The sequence below is a fragment of the Eptesicus fuscus genome, chromosome 6 (genome assembly GCF_027574615.1).
Source record: "Eptesicus fuscus isolate TK198812 chromosome 6, DD_ASM_mEF_20220401, whole genome shotgun sequence".
In the NCBI taxonomy this organism is placed as follows: Eukaryota; Metazoa; Chordata; class Mammalia; order Chiroptera; family Vespertilionidae; genus Eptesicus; species Eptesicus fuscus.
The window spans coordinates 10,937,157-10,961,118 of record NC_072478.1 but is presented as its reverse complement, the minus strand read 5'-3'; the positions used below and the strand labels follow the sequence as shown (position 1 = coordinate 10,961,118).

At 42.8% G+C, this 23,962-nt stretch overlaps 1 protein-coding gene across 1 annotated transcript in view; it reads left to right on the top strand.

Moving 5' to 3' along the window:
- The window catches only part of DOCK5 (dedicator of cytokinesis 5), a 206,005-nt gene that overhangs the window by 35,238 nt on the left and 146,805 nt on the right, over nt 1–23,962 (top strand). The window contains exon 2 of the mRNA XM_054717208.1: nt 22,410–22,493. Coding sequence (XP_054573183.1) covers nt 22,410–22,493 — 84 coding nt within the window. The remainder of the gene's footprint in view (nt 1–22,409; nt 22,494–23,962) is intronic.

Below are 23,962 nucleotides of genomic sequence, written 5' to 3'. Positions count from 1 at the left end.
GAGAAGTAGAGTAACCCTGTACTCCATGGGTGAAGTGTGGGCACTCATAGCCCACTCATGTGAGGAAGTTTCCCTGACCATCCTACCTACATGCCATACCACCCTGTTCACCCAGCACCGCTTTGTATCACACGTACTACCTCCCGACTTTTCCTGTTTTTCCTGCTGTATCTTCAGCAACGAGAACAAGACCAGATTGGTCTCTATTTGTTGACGAATGTATGAGGCCTTTTTACCTTTAGCATTTTTATGCTTCCTATATTTATATACTACCCTTGAGTTCTTAATATTTTTATAACATCTATATGTGAAGGTAAATCTTTTTCACCCTGTGCAAATATTATGTATATTTTATATCCATTAGGAAAAGAACAAAGAAGTGCGTCACTCTGAACCTCATTCACTTGCAGTTGGAAAGGTGCAGGTGAACTAAGACCAAATCTGTCTTCTGTTAGGAGAAAGGAACTTTAATTTAAAATCGTTACATTGAGGGAGGATGGGGAAGGGATTGCAGGGGTTGGCTCCTCTGCAGTGGGAGACACAGCTTCATCTTTTCTTCCTATGATTCATTGGATCGCAAAACAATCAGGAAGCCAATCTATAACAAATCAAATAATAGAGATGTCTAAAGAAAGAGCCACTGGCTTCACTGGCCCCGCCCCCCCCGGGGCTACACTGGCACCCCACTCAGGGGACTGATGTGAAGAAGTAGTTTGTCCTATAACTTAGCAACAGTCCCCCCCTTAACCCAGTTAAAAATGGGCAAAAGACTGGACTAGCCATTTCTCCCAAGAAGATACACAAATGGCCAACAAGCATATGTATGAAAAGATGCTCAACATCATTAATCGTTAGAAAAAGTCAAATCAAAACTACAATGAGATACTACCTAACACTCATTAGGATGCCTGCTGTTCGAAAGAAAGGAAGGAAGGAAGAGAATAACAAGGTTGGCATGCTAATAACTCTACTTTTATTTTGTATATAGGATATGATAGGGAGTCTAATTTTGTTTTCTTTCAGATGAATGGCCAGTTATTCTGGCGCTGTTTATTCAGTCATTTCCCCCACTAAGTTAAAATGTTACTATCATATGTATTTGGATATTTTTCTACACTATTTGATTCCACTGATTTACTTTTCAGTGCTACATTGTTTTGAGTTGGGAAAAACTTTATGGAAAGTTTAATATGTTGAAAAGAAAATCCCTTGTCATTTTCCCTTTTCAAATATTACATCGCAATTCTCAGATATTTCTCCATTCATATGAACTTTTAGATCATTTTGTTCAGTTATTTTTTAAAAGTCCAATTGAGATCCTGGTCATCTTGACATCTATTATGTATAATATGGTGTGTGTACATATTTGTATACCTCATTTTTTTTATGATTAAGGAAATACTATATACCCATCTATTTCAACCAAACATGAAGTAGAAAATAATTCTTTCTCTAATCCTAAATACATTAACAATTTATTGTATAAACATCCAGAAGTTTTTCTGTGCTTTCAAACACACATTTAATTATTTATTTAACAAAAATTATTACAGCATACTTTTTTCCCCACTTAGGAAAAATTATGGACATCTTATCAGTAACTCCTATTCAATGCCCATACATATACACACTTCATTTTTCATATAGGCTCTGTGGTATTTCATAGTATGTAATTGTAATTTATGTTATAATTTAGAAGTCTTTTTTCTGGTAGATATATGCATTGTTTCCTGTTCTTTCACTTTTACGAATGCATTCGTTTGCTAGGACTGCCATAATACAGTACCAATGGCTGGGTGGCTTAAACCACAGAAAGTTCTTTTCCCCGTTCTGGAGGCTGGGAGTTTGGGCTCAGCGTGTCGGCAGGTTGGTTCCTTCTGAGGGCCGTGAAGGAAGGCATTGCTCCAGCCGTCCTCCGTGGCTTCCAGGGCGCTGGCTCTCCCGTCTGCATCATCTCCCCTCTATGGCTCATTGTCCAAACTTTCTCTCCGTATAAGGATGCCGGTCTTTCTGTGGGACGAGGACCCACTCTAGCGACCTTATTTCAACTTAATTCTTTTGTGAAGATCTTGTCTCCAAATAGGATTAAATTCTGAGGTTCTGGGGTTAGGACTTAAACATAAGAATTTGGGGGGGACACAATTCACCATGACAATGAACCGTACCACAGTGATCATTCCTGCACATTTTTATGCATTTAAGTAAGATAAATTCCTGAAAGTGGGATTGCTATGTCAGCATTTATGTACATTTCCACAATTTATGCATAAAAAAAAGTTGTAAAGCATTCTCTTGTTTTTTTCTTTGTTTAAGATTGGTAATACTTCTTCCTTAAAGATTATGTGGAATTCACTAGTGAAGCCATCTGCACGATAAGGTGTTTTTTTTTTTGAGAAAATTTTTGTAATTATTCAGTTTCTTTAATAGTACTACTCAGATTTTTTATCTCTTCTTGTGTCAACTTAAGTTAGAGTTTTCAAAGCATTTTTGTATTTTACCTGAATTTTCAAATTTGTTGTCATTAAGTTTTTAGTAATATCTATTAAATTTTGGCTTTGTCAGTCCTAGTTTCTGTTATATTAATTTTTGCTCTTCTGTCTATTATTACCTTCCTTCTACTTTATTTGGATTTAATTTGCTGTTTTGTTTTACAAGCTTCCTGATGATTTGATCATTGACTTCTTTAACCTTTCTTATCTAAAAGCAAGTGTTAGGATGTGGAGCAAGTGGATGCTACTGGTTTGGGAGTGTAGTTTGATACAATTGTTAATTTCTGGTGCATAAAAAAGTGAATGCCTTTGGTATATTGACCTTGTAGCCTACAATCTTGCTATACAGGTATGTGCTGCATAACGATATTTCGGTCAACGACAGACCCCATGCACAGTGCTGGTCCCATAAGATGAAACGGAGCTGAAAAATTTCTAGCGTTTGGTGACCTCAGAGCGTCATAATGTTGCAGAACAATGCATTTCTCCGTGTTTGTGGGGATGCTGGTGTAAACAAGCCTACTGCACTGCCAGTCGTGTAAAAGTATGGCAATACCATTATAGTGGTAGGCTGTGCCCTCTAGCTTTGTGTACGTGCATTCTGTGATGTTCACACAGCAACAAAATCACCTAATGACACATTTCTCAGAATGTATCCCCATCGTAAAGTGGTGCATAGCTGTAACTGCTTATTAGTTCCAGGAGCTTTTAAAAATATTCTTTTGATTTTCTTTATAAATGATCATGGCATCTGCAAATAAAGGCATTTGTATTTCTTCCTTCCCAGTTCGTGTATCACTTATTGACTACATTATTTCTACTTTATCTTATTTGGATTTCCAATTTTATCATTTACTATTTTCCTAGATTCAATTCTATTTCTGAGGTTTTAAAATTCTGTGTAACTAATCTCTGTATTCTGAAAATCTCCTTGATTTATTACTGAAGATCTAGGGCAATTTTTAAATGTTTTAGAGCAAATTTTTCCTTTGTTAATTTTTCATTTTCAAAACATCTTAACTTTTTAATGTATTTATTATTTCAGATGAACTTCATTATCATTTATGTGTCAAACTATTTAAAAACCCATTGGGATTTCAATTATAATCTGATTTAGTATATGTTTTATTTAGAGCATTGACATCATCATTGAGTTCTAACATTATATCTTTTCTTATAGGAACATCATGTATTTCTACTTACTTAGATCTTTGTGTTCTCCAGTCTTCTGCACAAAAACGTTTTTGACACAAGGATTCTAAAGTTAGCTGAACTTGAAGGCAACAAAGATTCATAGACATAAAAGCCATGAAAGAGGGCCAAGCATATGGTCATCTTAAATTATTCGGAGATTGTCTTAGTTCCTTCAGGCTGCTGTAACAAAATACCACAGAATGTGGCTTATAACCAGCAGAAATGGATGGCTCACAGTCTGGATGCTGGAAGTCTGAGATTAGGGGGCCAGCGTGGTCTAGTTGAGGGGGCCTCTTCCAAGTCTCAGACCTGTGGTTGTATCATCACAGAGTGGGCGAGGTTAGGGAGCTCTGTGGGATCTCATTGATAAGGGCACTGATCCTATTCATGAGGGCTCCACCCTCATGGCCTGATCACCTCCCAAAGGCCCTACCTACAAATACTATCACCTTTGGGGGTTAGGGTTTCAACATATGAATTTGGGGGTGGGGACACAAACCTTCAGACCATAATAGAAACTTATGCAACCTAAAGATCACTCTAAATAATGCAAAGATGAGGAAGTAATGCTATAAAAAGATGGTAGTAAACCAATTAGACATGAGACTACACACAACTATTTAAAATATAGCTACAAAATAGCATGCAACAGTAATTTTTGGTAAAGCAAGTAAATAATATACAAATAACCAATTAAGTATAATCTTATGCAATGAAACTGCCAGGCTATGTAAATAAAAAATAAGAAGTAGTTTGAGGAAGGGTCTGAGGACTTAAAGATGTGCTAATTTTCTTTCACATCGGTTGGTTAATGTTTAATTAAAGGTATTGATAATTAAGATAAGTGTAGGTTCAAGAGATTTCTTTTTTTTTTTAAATTTCTTTATTGATTAAGGTGTCACATATTTGTCCTCATCCCCACATTCCCATCCCACATCCCTCCCCATGGATGCCCCAACCCCCTGTTGATTTTAACCATTGGTTAGGCTCGTATGCATGCACACAAGTCCTTTGGTTGATCTCTCCCCCCTCTCCCCACCCTCCACTACCCTCCCTCTGAGGCCTGATAGTCCGATCGATGCCTCCTTGTTTCTGGTTCTGTTCTTGTTCATCAGTCTATGTTGTTCATCATTTCCCCTAGATGAGTGAGATCATGTGTCACTAGAAATATACTTATAAGAACTGAATGTGAGACGAGCAATAATAGTTATGCTGACAGGCAAATGAATCAGTCTGTAGTGAGTTTCTTTCTGCACCAACAGTTCTTTTGAGACCCAATTTCAATGTCCACCAGTTCCTTATGTGTACATGTCGGCACTGACTTTTCAGCTCTGGATGGTGGACAAATGGTGGTAATGCAGGTCCGACTCTCTCTGGTTTGGTCTCGGCCAGACCCAGAGGCACGGCTTCACCCGGACTCAGGGGCATGTGGCCTCACCCGGACCCAGGGGCGCGTGGCCTCACCCGGACCCAGGGGCGCATGGCCTCACCCGGACCCAGGTGCGCGCGGCCTCACCCGGACCCGGGACCCAGCCTCACCCGGATCCAGGGGCACACGGCCTCACCCGGACTCGGGATTCAGCTTCACCCGGACCCAGGGGCGCGTGGCCTCACCCGGACCCAGGGGCGCATGGCCTCACCCGGGCCCGGGACCCAGCCTCACCCGGATCCAGGGGCACACGGCCTCACCCGGACCCGGGATCAGCTTCACCCGGACCCAGGGGCGCGTGGCCTCACCCGGATCCAGGGGCACACGGCCTCACCCAGACCCGGGACCTAGCCTCTCCCGGATCCAGGGGCACACGGCCTCACCCGGACCTGGGACCCGGCCTCACCCGGATCCAGGGGCACACGGCCTCACCCGGACCCGGGATCCAGCTTCACCCAGACCCAGGGGCGCGTGGCCTCACCCGGATCCAGGGGCACACGGCCTCACCCGGACCCGGGATCCAGCTTCACCCAGACCCAGGGGCGCGTGGCCTCTCCCAGACCCAGGGGCGCGTGGCCTCACCCGGACCCAGGTGCGCGCGGCCTCACCCGGACCCGAGACCCAGCCTAAGAGATTTCTTCTTTCTTTTTTTAAAACCTCACCCAAGGAGTGAGGATATTTTTTCCATTGATTTTTAGAAGGAGTGGAAGGAAGAGGGGGAGAGGGAGGGAGGGAGAAAGAGAGACACATGGATTGGTTGCCTCCTGCATGCACCCCAACTGGGGCCAGGGATCAAACCTGAAACCCAGGTACATGCCCTTGACTGGGAATTGAACCCACGACCCTGCAGTGCGCAGGCCGGTGCTTTAACCACTACGCATGCTGGCCAGGGTTCAAGAGATTTCCTAAAGTGGCAAAGCAATCACATGCACAATGAATTTTTTGGTGTTTTTTTTTTAATTTTAAAAAAATCAAGTTCTAATTTACAGTAAAATTTACCTTTTAATGCACAGGACTGTGAATTTTGACAAACTCACTCATTTGTGCAAGTACCACCACAATGACCCTCACAGAACTTTTCCTGTGCCCCTCTCTAGCCAGCTTCCTTTTCACCCCAATGCTTGGGAATCACCGGTCTGTTCCTCCTCTATAGTTGTAACTCTTCCAGAAGGTTATTTCAATGGAATCATCCAGTGTGTGTGTGTCCTGTTGAGCCTGGCTCCTTTCACTTACAATGCATGCGAGATTTATTCATGTTGTGTAAGAGCTGTTCCTTTTTTTGCTCAGTAGAATTCCACTGTATGGATGTACAACAACTTGCTTATTCATTCTCTTATTGCAGGGCATTTGGGTTGTTTCCAATTTTTGACAAGTATATACACTAAAGCCTCTCTATATAGAGAATTACCTTATTCTATTATCAGCAGGGGGAAAAGGAAAACAGAAACCACAGAACAAGAGACAAAAGACAAAACAAAATCAAGTAAACAGAAAATAGAAAGCATAAAATAAGATGACAAAAATGAGATTCAAATATTTGTATTGCAAGAACAATATTGTTAAATCTGCCATTAAATGACAGAGAACTGAGCTGGGGGAAATGGCTCTAAGCTTAAGCAACTAACTTTATCCTTTCTAGAAATTTCTTGAAAGGGTCAAAAAACTGTCAAGGTAGAGAAAACCTGAAGTCATGCCTATTTTTTAGGGAGCTTTGCCATCCAATTCCCCCATACTCGGCATTTTCACATGTCACATATTTGCACATGCCTCGCTCCATACTCACATCGCCACCCCCACTCCCACCCCGCCCCCTGCCCCAGAGGAAAATTTTGACAATATGAGAGCATTATGTGAGGAGAAACATGGGACCGGTCTATAGTGGTGTTCAGACAGGACCTGACTGAAGGATGCTATCAGGAATACTCTTAGTTCCCTTTTGAAGAGATTCCATGAGGGGGAAAAGTCTTGTACTTTGGCTAAGTAGAGACTTAACTTACACAGGCCCGCCTTTGTCACTGTTGAGCATCCCTCTTCAGGATGCGGCTGGAAGGAAGCCCCAGGACACGTGGAATCTTTGCCTATGGGGTTCCTGTTTCATGGAGCCCCTGGAGGGACCCGGGCAGGCCACATCACACAGCAGGTTGTGTTGTCTAAGCTCTACATTTTGTTGAATAAGCAGGGTGTTGTAGTCCCCAAAGTGATGAGCATTGCAGGCTGGGATAACTGGGGCAAGCTTGGGTCGAGTTGGCCCTCTGTAAGTTACCTTTATGGGTAGGATTTGGTCCAGTGGAGGAAAGCAGAGGCCATTCGAACAAGGGGATTGCAAAAGACTCTGGCAGGAATGAGCTTTGCATTGATAGAAAATAGAGACCTATGGGAAGATTTTTGAGCTGGGGAATAAGACATTATACACGGTGTTAAAAAAGTCTTAGAGGGGCACAATTTTGCAGAATAGTGTTATAATACCAAGAATGGGTAGTTCTCCCCATGGTAAATGTTTTATTTTATTTATTTATTTATTTATTTATTTATTTATTTTATCTTTATTGATTAAGGTATTACATATGTGTCCTTATCCCCCATTGCCCACCCCTCCACACACACACTCATGCCCTCACCCCCCTGGTGTCTGTGTCCATGGGTTAGGCTTCTATGCATGCACACAAGTCCTTCAGAAATATTGTTTAATCTCCACAGTAGCCCTCTGATTTAATTATTATCCGGCTCGTCTCATGCATGAGGAGTGACTGGAGGCAGGGAAACCAGGTAATGCCCAGGCATATAGTAATCTGAGTTCTAGATGATGAAGGAAAGATAAAAATAAGGGAAGCAGAAGTGGAGAGAATCAATTCTAAGAGGACTCTATAGGTAGCAAGCCTGAGTGACCCAAAGAATCAAGTCCCCCATCATCTAACTGAAATAGACTGACCTTTGGTTTTTTCCCCCCTTACCTATTCTATCCTCTGATGTAAATTTCCCTGTGGGCAGAAGGGTGGGTTTGGGGCTGTGAGTGGGCCGTGAAATGTGATATGTGCAACTCATCATAAATGTGTTGCCTTTGGGTGGTCCATGATCTTACCCTTCTCTGTTTGTGGTTCACAGAGTAGAAGCAGAAGTTGGAACGGTAACGCTTTTCATTTGTGGGTCGCTGCTTACTAATTCATTATATTGAAGTAAGATATAGCATGCCAGTGTGGAAGACCAGGACGTATATTTTCCACGAACGTTAGAGTGATTTCTATTTTTGAATGCCAGAAAACAAGCAAGCCTAGATTTCTGGTCAGAAAAATGCTGTTTTGCTATTAACATTCAGATTGGGTTGTAAGTTAGGTTGTTATGTTTTATGAGCAATATGTTCTTTTTATGAACATTCCTGCCTAAGATATTTTAATGCTTCGGGGATAACTGAAGAGGCTCATTGAATTTGCATGCTTACTTTTCTATTCTTGATTATTTTCAAATGTGTGTGAAAAGAAAGAAAGTGGAATTCAGGTGAATTTTTACGTTTGTAAAGTGATAACAGTGGAACACAATCTGCGAAATTTAGATTTTTTAATTTGTTCTAAAAGTAAGTCAGAAATAATGTATTCACTTTCTTTAGACCAGAGGAAGAAATGAGATTAAAAAGAATTTTTTATATCTTTGCATGGAGTTCACTCCAACTAATTGTATCTTGAAAAGAAAATTTTATTTGGTTGCTATATGATGAAGGTAAATAAACCAGACCCTTAGCTCCTCGTGTTCATGGACCTAATGCTTGCTTGCTTGTGTGATTCATTCAATCATTTATTTATTGCATAAATGGTAATTGATCACTTGGTTTTATTCCTCCACTTTTTTCATTGTTTATTTTAGAAGTACATTTCTTTTTAAAAAATATATATTTTATTGATTTTTTTACAGAGAGGAAGGGAGAGGGATAGAGAGTTAGAAACATCGATGAGAGAGAAGCATCGATCAGCTGCCTCCTGCACACCTCCTACTGAGGATGTGCCCGCAACCAAGGTACATGCCCTCGACCGGAATCGAACCTGGGACCCTTCAGTCCACAGGCCGACGCTCTATCCAGTGAGCCAAACCGGCCAGGGCTAGAAGCACATTTCAATGCAGGGTGAAATTTATAATGAAGAGTACTTATGTGGTCCTTGAAAACCATTATTCCAGCTTGCTCGTCTCAAACTGCCTCTAATTAGCAGTATGATCTTAAGCAAGCCACTTCATTCTGGTCTTAGCTTTTTCATAAGTGAAAAGAGCAATTGGATCTAGAATTTGCACATTTAAGTCTTTCAGTTTTAAAGGTTTCTTAATTTTTTTAAAGAAAGTTTTGTGGGACTCATCAATGTTGTTTTATGGTACCAACAGCATTTGTGTTACCAATGATTGAAAAATGGATTTTTCTATATTGACAAATTGGGCCCTAAAACCTCCTTAAACTCCCTCATTAGTTTTAGGAACTCATTAGTAAAATGCCTTAAGATTGTCTATACAGATGATCATGTCATTTGGCACAGCTTTGTGCCATCCATTCCAATGAGTAAGATCTTAATCTCTTTTTCTTGCCTATCGAACTAGCTAGAACCACCATAACAATGTGGCATGGAAGTGATGACAGATCCTTGCCTTGTTCTTGGTATTAAGGAAGCACATGAATATTTGACGGTTTGGCATGATGTTAGCAGTGGCTGTGTCATGTATGCTTCTTATCTGGTTAACGATATTCCTAATTGGCTGACAGTTTTTTATTACGAATGGATATCAGATGATCAAATGCCTTTTTGCATCTATAGAGATGATTCCTTTTTTTTTTTTTTTCACTTTATGTGGGAGATTACATTGACTTTGAATAATTGTGGGTTATTTAGAGGTGGGTTTCCATTTCCTCATTTCTGAAATAAGGAGATCTAACCCAGTGATTTCCCAGGTCTCCTCAGTTTCTGGCTTTCTCCTCAGCTGTTTGCTCCTCTCATGCCCCTTCCCTCCTGGCCACACAGACATTCTGTTTTCTCACTGTGCTCTCAGTCAGCGGCGGTGACTCAGGCGTATGTAAAACGGAAGAAGCTGGGGTGCAGCTCTAAGACCCTCCTAAACATGACCGGAGGCGTAAGGGTGTGCGGCCCAGCTTGCCCAGGGCCTGGCCCTGCTGAGATGTAAGCCCACCTCCACAGCTGCTGCTGTTGTATTGGCACTTTCAGGCTGATGATTTTAAACTAATGGCTTTTGCATCCCGGTTGGGGATCATTCCCTTTCTCAGTGAACGGTGTTTTGTCTCAATTTCACGAATGTACAGAAGAAAAGAGTCACTGACACTTCACTGTCATTTCAAACTGTTTGTCCTGGATCCCACAGGAACCGGTGGCCTGTATTGTCAGATTCCCTGTGCTCCACTACAATTTCTGAATGTAAGTTAGAATCAGTAAACTTGACACAATCTTAGTTGTTACCAGTTTTATCTTAGATCTGTTTAATTTTTATTCAATAAGAATATACACTGAGTGGCCAGATTATTGTGATCCCTGAACGCATAATAATCTGGCCACTCTGTGTGTGTGTGTGTGTGTGTGTGTGTGTGTGTGTGTGTGTGTTAGAGGCCCGGTGCATGAATTCGTGCATGGGTGGGGTCCAGCCAGCCTGGCCAGGGGGAGGGGACATGGGCAGTTGGCTGGCCTGCCTGTTGGTCGAACTTCTGGTCGAGAGGACAATTTGCCTATTAGCCTTTTATTATATAGGATATACACTGAGTGGCCAGATTATTATGCATTCAGAGATCATAATAATCTGGCCACTCAGTGTATACCAAGAATAACCTAATAATCATCTCTTAAGTGATTGGGAAAGGTGTTCTGAGCTTGTTAATAAGTTTATTTTTTTATGTCATCATGAAAACCCTGCCTTACTTGCCCTCAGATTTTTCTTTTCTCTTATTTTTTCTTAACAAGAAAGAGATCAGTTGAGAAGAATAGAAGCAAACAGAACTTTAGGCATGAATAACACTAGAACGTACGTGCACCTTGAATGTTCTGTCCGGATTGACGGTGCTGTAGTGAGTGCATGGCTCAGGCCCCGCTAGGACTCTGAGTGACAGCTGGTACCACGGCTGCATCACCGCAGCATGCTTGTTCGGGGCAGGAAGGAGATGCTTAAAATAGCGAAATGTTCCCTGACTCCCACGCTGCTTCTGAGGGCAGCTTTGCACTTAGGCGTCTGCAGTCACATGGCCCAGCTGTCCTGGACCTGCATTGCATTGTTCAACAACTTTACCTTTGAAGAACTCTTGAAACTAGCTTATTCTGTTAGCTTCCTGGTTCCCAGTTTTCATTGGCTTAGTGGGAAGGGGTGGTGTCAGTCTTTGTGGGTGTGGGTGTGGGTGTCACAGACTCAAGAGGGAAGTTAGGTGAGAAAGGGGAAGGGGAAAAGGGAAGGTGACTGGCATTGACTCAGTGTCTACCATGTGTTAGTCATCGTCCTGTCTGCTCTGTTTACCTTCTCTTTGGCTTCACAAAACCACGTGAAGAATTTACTGTTGCCGCCATTTTTTTTCCTATATGATTAAAGCATCTTTTTAAAAATTTCTTTATTGATTAAGGTGTTACATATGTGTCCTTATTCCCCCATTGCCCCCCTCTCACTATCCCCCCCACTCATGCCCTCACCCGCCTGGTGTCTGTGTCCATTGGTTAGGCTTATATGCATGCATACAAGTCCTTTGGTTGATCTCTCCCTCTTACCCCCACCCTCCCCTGCCATCCCTCTGAGGTTTGATGGTCTGATCGATGTTTCTCTGTCTCTGGATCTGTTTTTGTTCGTCAGTTTATGTTGTTCATTATGCCGCCATTTTTTAGGTGGGAAATTGTGGGAAAAAGCTGTCCATGTTTGTAGAACATAGACATTTTGTTCTATAATCTTCTATTGCCTTGTTTCGGCCTGTCTCCTTTAAATATTTCATGTCAGTTTAATTGAATATTAATTTAAATGACGTGGCTTATAGTAATCACTTGGTACCAGTAATGAAATAACTAAACTGTAGTTGAGTTTATGTCTTTGAAATCATCTTTCCAGTTAAAGATACTTATGGGTTCCATCCACAAATAGATATAATCCTTAAAATAGAGATTTCTAAAGCAGCAACTTTCAACCAGTGTGCCCCAAGAATTTTTATTTTATTTTTTAAATATATATTTTTATTTATTTTAGAGAGGAAGGGAGAGGGAGAGAGAGATAGAAACATCAATGATGAGAGAGAATCATTGATTGGCTGCTTCCTGCATGCCCCCTACTGGGGATCAAGCCTGCAACCCCGGGCATGTACCCTGACCAGGAATCGAACTGTGACCTCCTGGTCCATAGGTCGATGCTCATCCGCTGAGCCATGCCTTCCGGGCCCAAGAATTTTTTTTTTAATTTTTTTTTGTCCAAGAATTTTTAAAACATGCAATACTTGACTATTTAGTCAGGGCCACTGACCTCTTTTCCCTTAGATTGTCAGATTAAAAAAATGACAACAGCCAACACAACAATAGCCATCCAGTGTGAATGCCCTGTCTTTAACCATAAATATATGTCATACAATAGAGTTGCATGGTATTGGTCATCTTGCACAGTAAGGTTGCAGCTGATTGGTTATTTATTGGTGCTAGAAAACTATATACAAGTACAGTCACCTGGTTTTTTAAAAAGTCACTTTGGAGAAAAAGGGGTAGGTAATTATTACTTTTTTGTATATCAATTAAAATTATACCTATTTTTTTTGTCAGGTTGGCAAAAATATGTTTTGGTGTGTTGTAGAATTTTAGTCATTCATTTATGTGTGCAATGAGATGAAAAAGGTTGAAAGTCGCTGCTCTAGAGAATAACTGATAAAATGGTCATTAAATCCTCTAATCTCCTAAAGGGTCTGGATTATGAAATGAAGAATCCTGTGTGAACATGCTTTTGTAGAGCACCGTGTTGAGAATTATAAGCTGAAGTCTTATCTGATAGCCCCAGGCCAGAAAGTTCTGAGTAGAGACACAGCATGATGGTCATCTCATCCTAAGAAGACTCATTTGGAAACGAAACAACCAGCACAAAACCTTAGATTTTCACTTCTTGGGGTCAGACCTGCTGTTGAAAGGGATTAAAGACCAGAAAAAAAAAAAAGTCTGCTTGTCCTTCTAGGAAGACATTGCATGAAACCCAGGCATTACATGAAAGATGAGATGTGCCCTTTTAATTTTTATAGTTCCAGTGACTGAGAGTAGGCATATTACGATGCTAATGAAAAGGATGAAGCGGAGTGATCTTTTTAATTTTCTGAATAGCATACAACTCAAGTCGGGGCCTCGTTCTGTTCGCTTAATCTTTCTTTTATAGAGTCTACTGGAAGACTAATAGAACATGTCATGTGTTAGCTATTCTTTCAAAGGGCTGTAATGTGAGGATTCATGAAAGGACCTAATTTATTAGGGATATTAAATACCAGTAACCCACAGACTTTTCATCATCAAATCTGATCCTCCTTTGGGGGCCTATAAATCTATTCTGTTGAATTTTGGTTCAAAATTTTAAAACCTCAAATTTCTTTTTTCCTCTCTCATAAAAGCCTGGTTTAAAAGAAAAGGCCAAATCAAAGATTTGGTAAAATGCAAACTATTTTACATTTGTAGACATACTGCCTTGTCTTCTTGGTGCTGCAAAATTACACTTCCGGAATATAAACAGTAAGCCGCTTAGGGAAGAATTCCAGCAATGCGCCTTTCCCAACCCTGCCTATTACAGCCAGCGCGGATATAGACGGCAGCTCCCGCTCTTGTTTAATTTCCTCAGACAAAACAAGAGATTGTGGTGGTGCCTGCTAGTTCCAAAACGACGTAACTTGTTTCTCTTGCCTCTTATTGCCACCTCATGAATCAGAGGATGTTGGAGCTGCAGGGACCCTCAGAGTCACCTGGTCCAAGGCCTAGATTACAGATGGGAAACGGAGGCCCAGACTGAGGGACTCATCCAAGGTCATATGCATGCGTGAGTGGTAGAGGTGATCTTCAGTTCTGTCTTGTGGGGCCGTCTGGGTTTCCTTTGTTCCCCCTTTCTCTGTCTCTATAACAGTTACGCACTTTCGGGGCGCGGGGAGGAACGTGATCCCCACTGAGTGCACTGGTTGACGCCTGTTCCTGAAACAGCACCGGAATCTGTCTGGGTCTTTGCTTTGTTTCCAGGCTATTCCAGGGCATGCCTTCACCATCCCAGACCCCCCACCTGTGTGATGAGTGGGTCATCACAGGACAGGCCTTGGTGACAGCCTTGCTGCTTGTAAAGCTGGGGTACGTGGGGTGCTTACCCCTCTGAGTCTCCATTTCTATGTTATATATGGAAGGGAACCCACCCAACACAGTGGAAATGAGGCGTCATGAGGAGGGGTCCAGGGAGGGGATGGTTATATGGCAGCTGTAACTGACTGGAAGTCTTGTTGGTACTGTTGCCCATGGACGTGAAACCGATAAGATGCACATCCTCTAAACCAGTGGTCGGCAAACTCATTAGTCAACAGAGCCAAATATCAACAGTACAACGATTGAAATTTCTTTTGAGAGCCAAATTTTTTAAACTTAAACTTCTTCTAATGCCACTTCTTCAAAACAGACTCGCCCAGGCCGTGGTATTTTGTGGAAGAGCCACACTCAAGGGGCCAAAGAGCCGCATGTGGCTCGCGAGCCGCAGTTTGCCGACCACTGCTCTAAACCAGTGCTCGCCAACCTTTCAGACCTCATGGACCTCCGGTTGGCGGCCGCTGCTCTAAACTTCCCACTGCACTGAAAGGCGCTGTGGGAGGGATGTGTGCTTCCCGTGGGAATCCCTTCAGACGCTGAAGTTGGAGAGGCAGATTCTGTCTGTGTAATAAGCCAAAAGTGGCGGGAGAGGAGGTTTTGATCCCTTTATTGAGAGGTGGGGAACGACAGACGTAGCTTCGATCTGAGCCTCTTCTCTGTGTCTAATCCAGTGCCGTGGAATGGGAAAAAGTCATGTGTCAAACCCCTCACGAATGAAAAACCCTCATTCATGAGGAGTTTCCCTTCTGATTGGTGGCAGACGACAACACAAGATGATCTGTGATTAAAAACGCGAACTGTGTGGGAAGGAAAAGCTTCTATGGGACGTCAGAGAAAGAGAGATGCGTGCCGGCCAGGAGGGGGTCAGTGGTCCTCTGTGGAACTGCGTTGTGAGTGTGGGCTTTGGACTTCTGAAGAAAAGGGTACGCTGCTGTTTTCAGGCAGGGATAAGTCATGGGCTGGCACAGAACTGAGGAAAGAATAGGAGGGGACTGGAGCAGAGGGAGGTGTTGGGCAGATAATGGAGGCAAAGGTAGAGAGTTAAGGCTGGGGTAATTTTTGGAACATTTTGATGATCAGGTTTAGGATTTAGGATTTAATGAAACTTATTGGTCTGTGGTCTGTGGTCTATGGTCTATGGAGTGTGTGTGTGTGTGTGTGTGTGTGTGTGTGTGTGTGCACACCCATACAACAGTCCTTGGACGGTGCTTGTGCCTGTAGCTGCCAGTGCTCTGTGCTTCCTGTGACCACTTCTGCCTACTTCCCTGATGACAAATAACGAGGAAGAGGTGACACGTGGCCATTACACACCACACTGACACTGCTCCTTCCTGTTTCTGGCCGAGAGAGGGTGGTGGAAGGAGCCAGCTCAGTGGAAGGCAGTGAATGGCGGCTAAGGAGAGACAAGGATGTGAGAGCTCTATTTTCTATACAAATTCAGCCATATATTCAGTGAGCAACACATTTGAGCCAAGGAGCAGTCAGATGAAGGAGCTGAACCTCAGTGGAATAGCAGCTGTGGCCTGGTGGCCCAGGAAGGGTCTGGCGAGGGGAATAACTCCCACTTCTGAAGTCTGTGCAGGATCTCCTGACCCACGTCATCAGCTCATCCTTGTTCTGATTCACAGTCTAGTCCAAAAGTTCAATACTAAACACATTCTCACGTAATTTGTCCAGCTTCTGTGCCAAGATGGCAGGACACTACTTGGGGGGTTCCCTTAAAAAAAAGAGAGGCCGCTTGAAATGGATGTGTGGAGGGGTGCCCTCCCACTCACCCACTGACAGAGTGACCGATGTAAGGAAAAGCCTGTGGCAGGCTGCAGGTGCATGATGCATTGCAGGCTCAGGAAAGCAGTAAGTACCCAGAATTGGCAGTGACAGAGACAATGGAGTGGATGCCATGCGCTACATTATCCAATACGGAAACTGAGCTCAGAAGGGTAAGCATCCATCTTGCCCCTTTTTAATCACCTCCTGGGTTCTGGCAGATGGATCAGTGACTCCCTCATGCGCTCATCAGAGCTGCAAGTTGGGGGGGGGGGGGATATGGTAGGTTCCTTGGATCATTGGGTAAATAGTTAGAACTCAATCTCTAAGTTGATTATTATTCCCTGGGAGGATGCAGATCATTCAACAAGAGAGTGAGGAGGATAAGACTTAATTCTACCTAAAAAAACAAACAAACAGTTTCACTGAGGTCTCATTACATACCATAAAATCCACCCATTTGAAATATGCAATTCAATGAATTCTAGTAAATTCACAGGGTTGAGTAGCCATCACCACAGTCCAGCATTCAGCTCCCTTTTGAACTCGAATCATTCCCACCCCAGCCCCAGCAACCAGTAACCTGCTCTACTGACTCTGATAGGTTTGCCTATTCTGGACATTGCAAACAGATGGAAACCTAAAATACATTTTTTCATATGGCTTTCATTTAGCATAATGATTTGGAAGCTCATCGTGTAGTAACGTGTTCCTATTTTGTTCCTTTTTATTGCTGAGTAATATTCAATTGTATGGATATGCCATATTTATTTATCCATTCATTCATCAGGTGGTGAATTGTTTTCAGTTTTGGGCTATTGTGAATCATGTTGCTATATTGACTGTCATAACAAAGGTTTATAAACTAGATGGCTTTATTTATTTGTTCTTTAAATATATTGTTATTGATTTCAGAGAGGAAGGGAGAGGAAGAGATAGAAACAGCAATGATGGGAGAGGATCATTGATTGGCGAGCCCGCATCCCAGGCATGTGCCTTGACACACTGACCTGGAATTGAACCATGACTTCCCAGTTCATAGGTTGACACTCAACCTATTTATTTATTTTTTAATTTTTCAATTATAGTTTACTTTCCATATTACCTTTTTATTTAAATTTGTTGGGGCTGACATTGGTTAATAGGATCATATATTTTTTAAGTGTACATTTCTTTGATACATGATCTGTATATTGCATTGTGCGCCCACCATCCAAAGTCAAATCACCTTCCGTTAATATATATTTGGCCCCCTTTACCCTTTACTACTCCACCACTCCCTTCCCTCTCGTAACCACCATACTGTTGTCTGTGTCTATGAGTTTCAGTTTTATATCCCACATATGAGTACAGTCATATGGTTCTGAGCTTTTTCTGACTGACTTATTTTGCTTAGCATAATATTCTCAAGGTCCACCCATGTTGTCACAAATGGCAGTATTTCATCTTTTCTTACAGCTGAGTAATAGTCCATAGTATTTATATATACTGAGTGGCCAGAAATTATGATCTCTGAAAGAATAATAATCTGGCCACTCGGTATGTGTGTGTATGTATGTGTATGTATATGTATGTGTATATATATATGACCCGGTGCATGAATTCGTGCATGAGTGGGGTCTGGCCAGCCTGGCCAGGGGGAGGGGACATGGGTGGTTGGCCGGCCTGCCTGCTGGTCGAACTCCTGGTCGAGGGGACAAATTGCATATTAGCCTTTTATTATATAGGATGTACACTGAGTGGCCAGATTATTATGCGTTCAGAGATCATAATAATCTGGCCACTCAGTGTATGTATCCATACACATCTTTATCCAATCCTCTCTTGAAGGACACGTTGGTTATCTCCATGTGTTGGCCACCGTGAACAATGTTGCAGTAAACAAAGGGATGCGTATATCTTTGTGAATAAATGTTTCTGAGTGTTTTTGGGTAGACACCCAGAAGGGGATTGCTGGTCGTATGGTAACTCTATTCTGAGTTTTTTGAGGAACCGCCATACTGTTTTCCATAGTGGCTGTGCCTGTTCACACTCCCACCTGAAGTGAATGAGGGTTCCTTTCCTCCACAGCCTCTCCAACACTTGTTATCACCTGTCTTGCTGCCATCTAACAGGTGTGAGGTGTAGTTTTGATCGGCATTTCCCTGCTAGCTGGTGAAGTTGAACGTCTTTTCATACATCTGTTGGCTGTGTGTGTGTCTGCTCAGGTCCTCTGTCCCTTTTTTAATTGTATTGTTTGTTTGATGTTGAGTTGTGTGAGTTTCTTCTATAGTTTGGATATTAACCCCCTGTTGGAACTATTGTTTGCAAATACCTCACACTCGGTTGATTGCTTTTGTATTTTGTTGTCCGTTTCTTTGGTTGTGCAGAAGCTTTTCAGTTTGATACAGTCCCATTCCTTTATTTTTGCCTTTGCTTCCCTTGCCTTTGGGATCAAACTCATAAAATGTTCTCTATGACCAACATTCATAAGTTTAGTACCTGTGTTTTCTTTTATGTGATTTATCGTTTCAGATCTTATGTTTAGGTCTTTGATCCATTTTGAACTAATTTTTGTACATGGGGCCAAACTGTAATCTGGCTTCATTCCTTTGCATGTGGCTTTCTCATTTTCCCAGCACCATTTACTGAAGAGGCTTTCTTTACTCCATGGTGTGTTTTCAGTCCCTTTGTGAAAAATTACTTGCCCATGTACCTGTGGTTTTATTTCAGGGCTCTCAGTCATGCTCCATTGGCCTATGTGTCTGTTTTTCTGCCAGGACCACGTGGTTTTGATGATCTTAGCTCTGTAGAATAATTTGAAGTCAGGCAGTGTGATGCCTCTGGCTTTTTTTGTATTTTCTCAGGATTGCTTTGGCTATTCAGGGTCCTTTGCGGTTCCATACAAATTTGGTGATTTTTGTCCTATTTATTTCAAAAGTAACATTGAGATTTTTATGGGGATTGCGTTAAATCTGTATATTGCTTTGGGTAATATGGCCATTTTAACTATGTTGATTCTTCCAATCCATGGACACAGAATATCTTGCCACTTCACTGTGTCTTTTTAATCTTTTTAATTATTAAAAATGCTTTGTAGTTTTCAGTATATAGGTCCTTCACATTCTTATTGAGTTTATTTCTAGGTATTTTATTCTTTTGATTGCAATTGCAAAATGAATTTTTTTCATTCCATCTTCTGAAGTTCATTGTTAGCATATAGGAAAACAGTGGATTTTTGTACATTGGTTTTGTATCCTGTAACTTTACTTGTATTTGTTCAGTGTTTCTAATACAATGAAGAGCTGGTTCTTTGAAAAGATGAATAAAATTGACAAGCTCCTGGCTAGACTCACTAAGGAAAAAAAGACTCATAAAAACAAAATAAAAAATGAAAGATAAGTTACCACAGACATCACAGATCTATTACAAAGGATCATTATACTAGAATATAATGAGAGACTATATGCCACCAAATTCAATAACCTAGAACAGTGGTCGGCAAACCGGCTCTCGAACCACATGCGGCTCGTTGGCCTCTTGAGTGTGGCTCTTCCACAAAATACCATGGCCTGGGCAAGTCTATTTTGAAGAAGTGGCGTTAGAAGTTTAAGTTTAAAAAATTTGGCTCTCAAAAGAAATTTCAATCGTTGTACTGTGGCTATTTGGCTCTGTTGACTAATGAGTTTGCTGACCACTGACCTAGAAGAAATGGGGTAAGTTCCTAGAAATATATAACCTTTCTAGACTGAAGAGTTGGAAAAATCGTAAGTGTACAAATAAACATTGAGGAAGTTGAAACAGCCATTAACATCACACCCCCAAAAATGATCCAGGCCCAGATGGCTTCACCTGTGAATTCTACCAAATGTTCAAAGAAGATTTGATACCTATCCTCAAACTCTTCTAAAAAATTGAACAAGAGGCAATACATCCTAACACATTTTATGAGGCCAACATAACCCTGATATAAAAAACCTGGTAGGCATAGCACAAAAAAAGAAAACCACAGACCAGCATCTCTGATGAATACAGATGCAAAAATCCTAAACACAGTACTAGCAAATGGAATACAACAGTACATCCCAAAAATAATACATCACGATCAAATATTTCTTTCCTGGGGCACAAGGATGGTTCAACATACGCAAATCAATCAATGTAATACACCACATTAACAATAGATAAAAATCATATGACCTTATCAATAGATTCAGAAAAAGGACTTGGTAAGATACAACATCCATTTATGATGAAAACAATCAATAAAATGGGTGTAAAAGGAAAGTACCTCAGCATAATAAAGGCTATATATGATAAACTCCCAGCCAATACCATACTCGAGGACAAATGGAAAGCTTTTCCTCTAAAATCAGGAACAAGACAAGGATGTCAACTCTCACCACTCTTATTCAACATTACTAGTAGTGCTGGAAGTCCTAGAGCAATCAGGCCGGAGAAAGAAATAAAAGGCATCCAAACTGGGAAGGAAGAAGAAGTGTCACTTACATAGAAAGCCCTAAAGACGCCATCTATATAACTTTGTGTTGGTTTCAGGTGTACAGCATAGTGGTTTTAAAACATATTGTCTCACACTTCTGGAGACCAAAGTCGGAAATCAAGGGAGGCTGTGCTTCTTCTACCGATTCCTTCCTGCCTCTCCCAGCTTCTGGTGGTCGTGGCAGTCCTCTGTTGAGGTCCCCTTCCTTCCACCTCTGCCTCCACCTTCAATGGCCTTCTTTTCTCTTCACCGGCATGTTATTGCAGCCAGGGCCCACCCTGATAATCTAGAAAAAAGCTCCTCCTCGCAAGATCCTGAACTGATTCAATTGTTTTGCCACACCAGTAACACCACAGGTTGCAGAAATTTGATGGGATATCTCTGAAGGGCTGTTTTTCTTCCCACCACGGCAGCTATGAATATTCACACGAAGTTTCTGTGTAGGCATGTTTTTGTTTCTCTTTGTAGATAACTAGAAGAGGAATTACTAGGTCGTGCTGCGAATTTATGTTTAACTTTTTTTTTAAATATATTTTATTGATATTTTTACAGAGAGGAAGGGAGAGGGATAGAGAGTTAGAAACATCGATGAGAGAGAAACATCGATCAGCTGCCTCCTGCACACTCCCCACTGAGTATGTGCCTGCAACCAAGGTACATGCCCTTGACCGGAATCGAACCTGGGACCCTTGAGTCTGCAGGCCAATGCTCTATCCACTGAGCCAGACCGGTTAGGGCTATGTTTAACTTTTTAAGAAACCGCCAAACAGTTTTCTGAACATACATTTCTACCAGCAATGCATGAAGGTTTCAGTTTCTTCACATTCTTGCCAATTGTCAGCCTTTAAACTTATAGCCATGCTGGTGAAGCTCATTGTGGTTTTGATTTGCATTTCCCTGAAGACTAATGCTGTTGAGCATCTTTTGATGTGCTCCTTAGCCATCAGATATGACTCTTGGTCCGATGTCCCTTTAGAGCTTCACCATCTGAAAAATTGGGTTGTCGGTTTCTTTCTGAGTTATGAGTTAGGGTACTGTTTTCACAGTCTGGCCCAGTCATTGCCAGCCCTAAGGACTGTGGTGTCTGAGGTCACCTTGATGAGGAGGTGCTGGGACAACCCAGTCCCCCAGGGTGCCTATAACTGGGGCAAGGTGGCCATCCCCGCATTGCACCCTGTGCCAGTCTGTTATTGGAGGGTGTATGGGACTCACAAGTGGTCTTTGGGCCACCAGTCACTGCCATGGAAGCTGGGAGATGGCTCACCCCATGCCCTAGAGATCACAGCTCAGTGGTGTCATAGCTGGCTGTTGTCTGATGAACAAGGGGACTGACCAGCGAAACCCCACAATGTATTCTCATTTTAGCCTGTTGTGGTTTTTTTCATAACTCTTATAATTTTAATTAACTAGTTATTTCTGTAATAATATATGTAGTCTCTTTCTTCCCCTAGAAGACTAAAAATCCCCAGGCCAGGGACCATGTCTGTGTTTTGTCACCCAGCCCGTGGTCTCTCACACAATACATGGTACACACAAGGCAGCCAAACCAGTATTGGGTGGAGGGGTCCCCCTAAAACACAGTAATGGGGGTCCAGGAGGGTGTTCTCTGCTTTCCGTTGGGTGGTTCACCTGAAATCATTCAGTAGAGGGTCATTGTTGCTAAGCGGTTCACTGACCACAGAATGTGCTACTGTGACCTGGGTTTTAACGGCCACTGATGCCATTTCCCCTTTTGTTTCTCATTCCAGCGATCTACAACTACAATGCCTCTCAAGATGTGGAGCTGTCCCTGCAGATCGGAGACTCGGTTCACATCCTGGAGATGTATGAGGGTGAGTCTGGGTGGCCTCCTGCCAGGCAGGGCGAGAGGCAGGAACAGTGGAAGTTACTTATTAATAAGGCACTCAGAGCAAACTTCAACACGCTCCGCTTCCTGGTGGGGTGAAAACCCAGGAAGTCCTCAGGTTATATGATTTCATACTGAGGGCGATTTCGAAACAGCCAGCTGAATACAGGAGTGCGGACACGCCCAGTTACCAGAATCCAAGTATGTGAATCCAAGTATGTGAATATGTTGGGCTCAACCACTGGTCGCAGAAGGACCTGACACAGTGCTGGCTTGGGAGAGACACGTGGGACCCTGGGCTGGTGGGGGCTCCCAGGAGGCACTGCTGATTAAGTGGCTCTTTTTTTGTTGTTAATCCTCACTGGAGGATCGTTTTTCCATTGATTTTAGAGAGAGTGGAAGGGAGGGGAGAGGGGCAGAGAGGAGAGAGAGGGGGAGAGAAACATCGATGTGAGAGAGCCACATCAATTGGTTGCCTCCCACACGCACCCCAACTGGGATGGGAACCTGCAACCCAGGTACATGCCCTTGATCGGAATCAAACCCACTAACCGCTGAGCCATGCCAGCCAGGAATAAGTGGCTCTTTCTAGTCAGCACCAAATGTTGCCGGACTGGGGAGAAATGAGGGAGACTACTGGGGTTGCTGAGATTCTTGCAAAGAATGAGGTCAGGACTGCAGCCGGTCCAGAAACCCTTCTAGTCTAGTATATGTCCCGCAACTAGGTCGGGCTAGGGCGGTGGCTCCATTTAACCCATTAGTGGGCGGCAGGACAGGACAGGACTCAGGACTTCCGGGTTGTCTAAAAAGCTCAGATCACGTCTAAAAAGCACAGATCATGTCTGCACCCTCCCCACCCCTGACTTCTAGCTCCAACTCAAGCTCTCTAAATCCCAGCAGGGCTCCTGTATCCACATGTCTACCCCAACCCGCAGGGCACAACGTACATGTATCCAGGCCACTGAAGTTGAGGATCTAAGCAGAGAACCACGTTTAGGACCCATTTGTTCTCTGAAGATTGGGGCAGGAACGGGGTGGGAAACGAGATTTTTGACACATAGGGCGAGCCTTGTTAGAGCAGGCACTCTGGATACGCAGGGCCCGGCCCCCCATGTAAGTGCTGGTGATGGTCGAATGGCAAAAGTGCTCACCTCGAATCCAGGTGCAGCTTCTGAGGACGGGGCAGAGAGATGCAGGGTGGGGACGAGATGGGAAGCAGGGTTCGGCCGTAAAAGCTGTCACCTGCCTGACTGCACAAGACTCTGCTGTGACTGCTGCCTGCCTTTAGTTTTAGCAGCGGGTGGGGTTTTGCATTGTCCTCTCCTTCACACAACTCCAGGTGCCATGCAGCTCCCAGGGCAGGAGAAGAAAGGAGGGCTGCGTGGACTTCTTCCATCCTCTTTTCCCGTCATCCTCACCATCTCAGGTCCAGCCAAACATCCATTCCACGGCGTC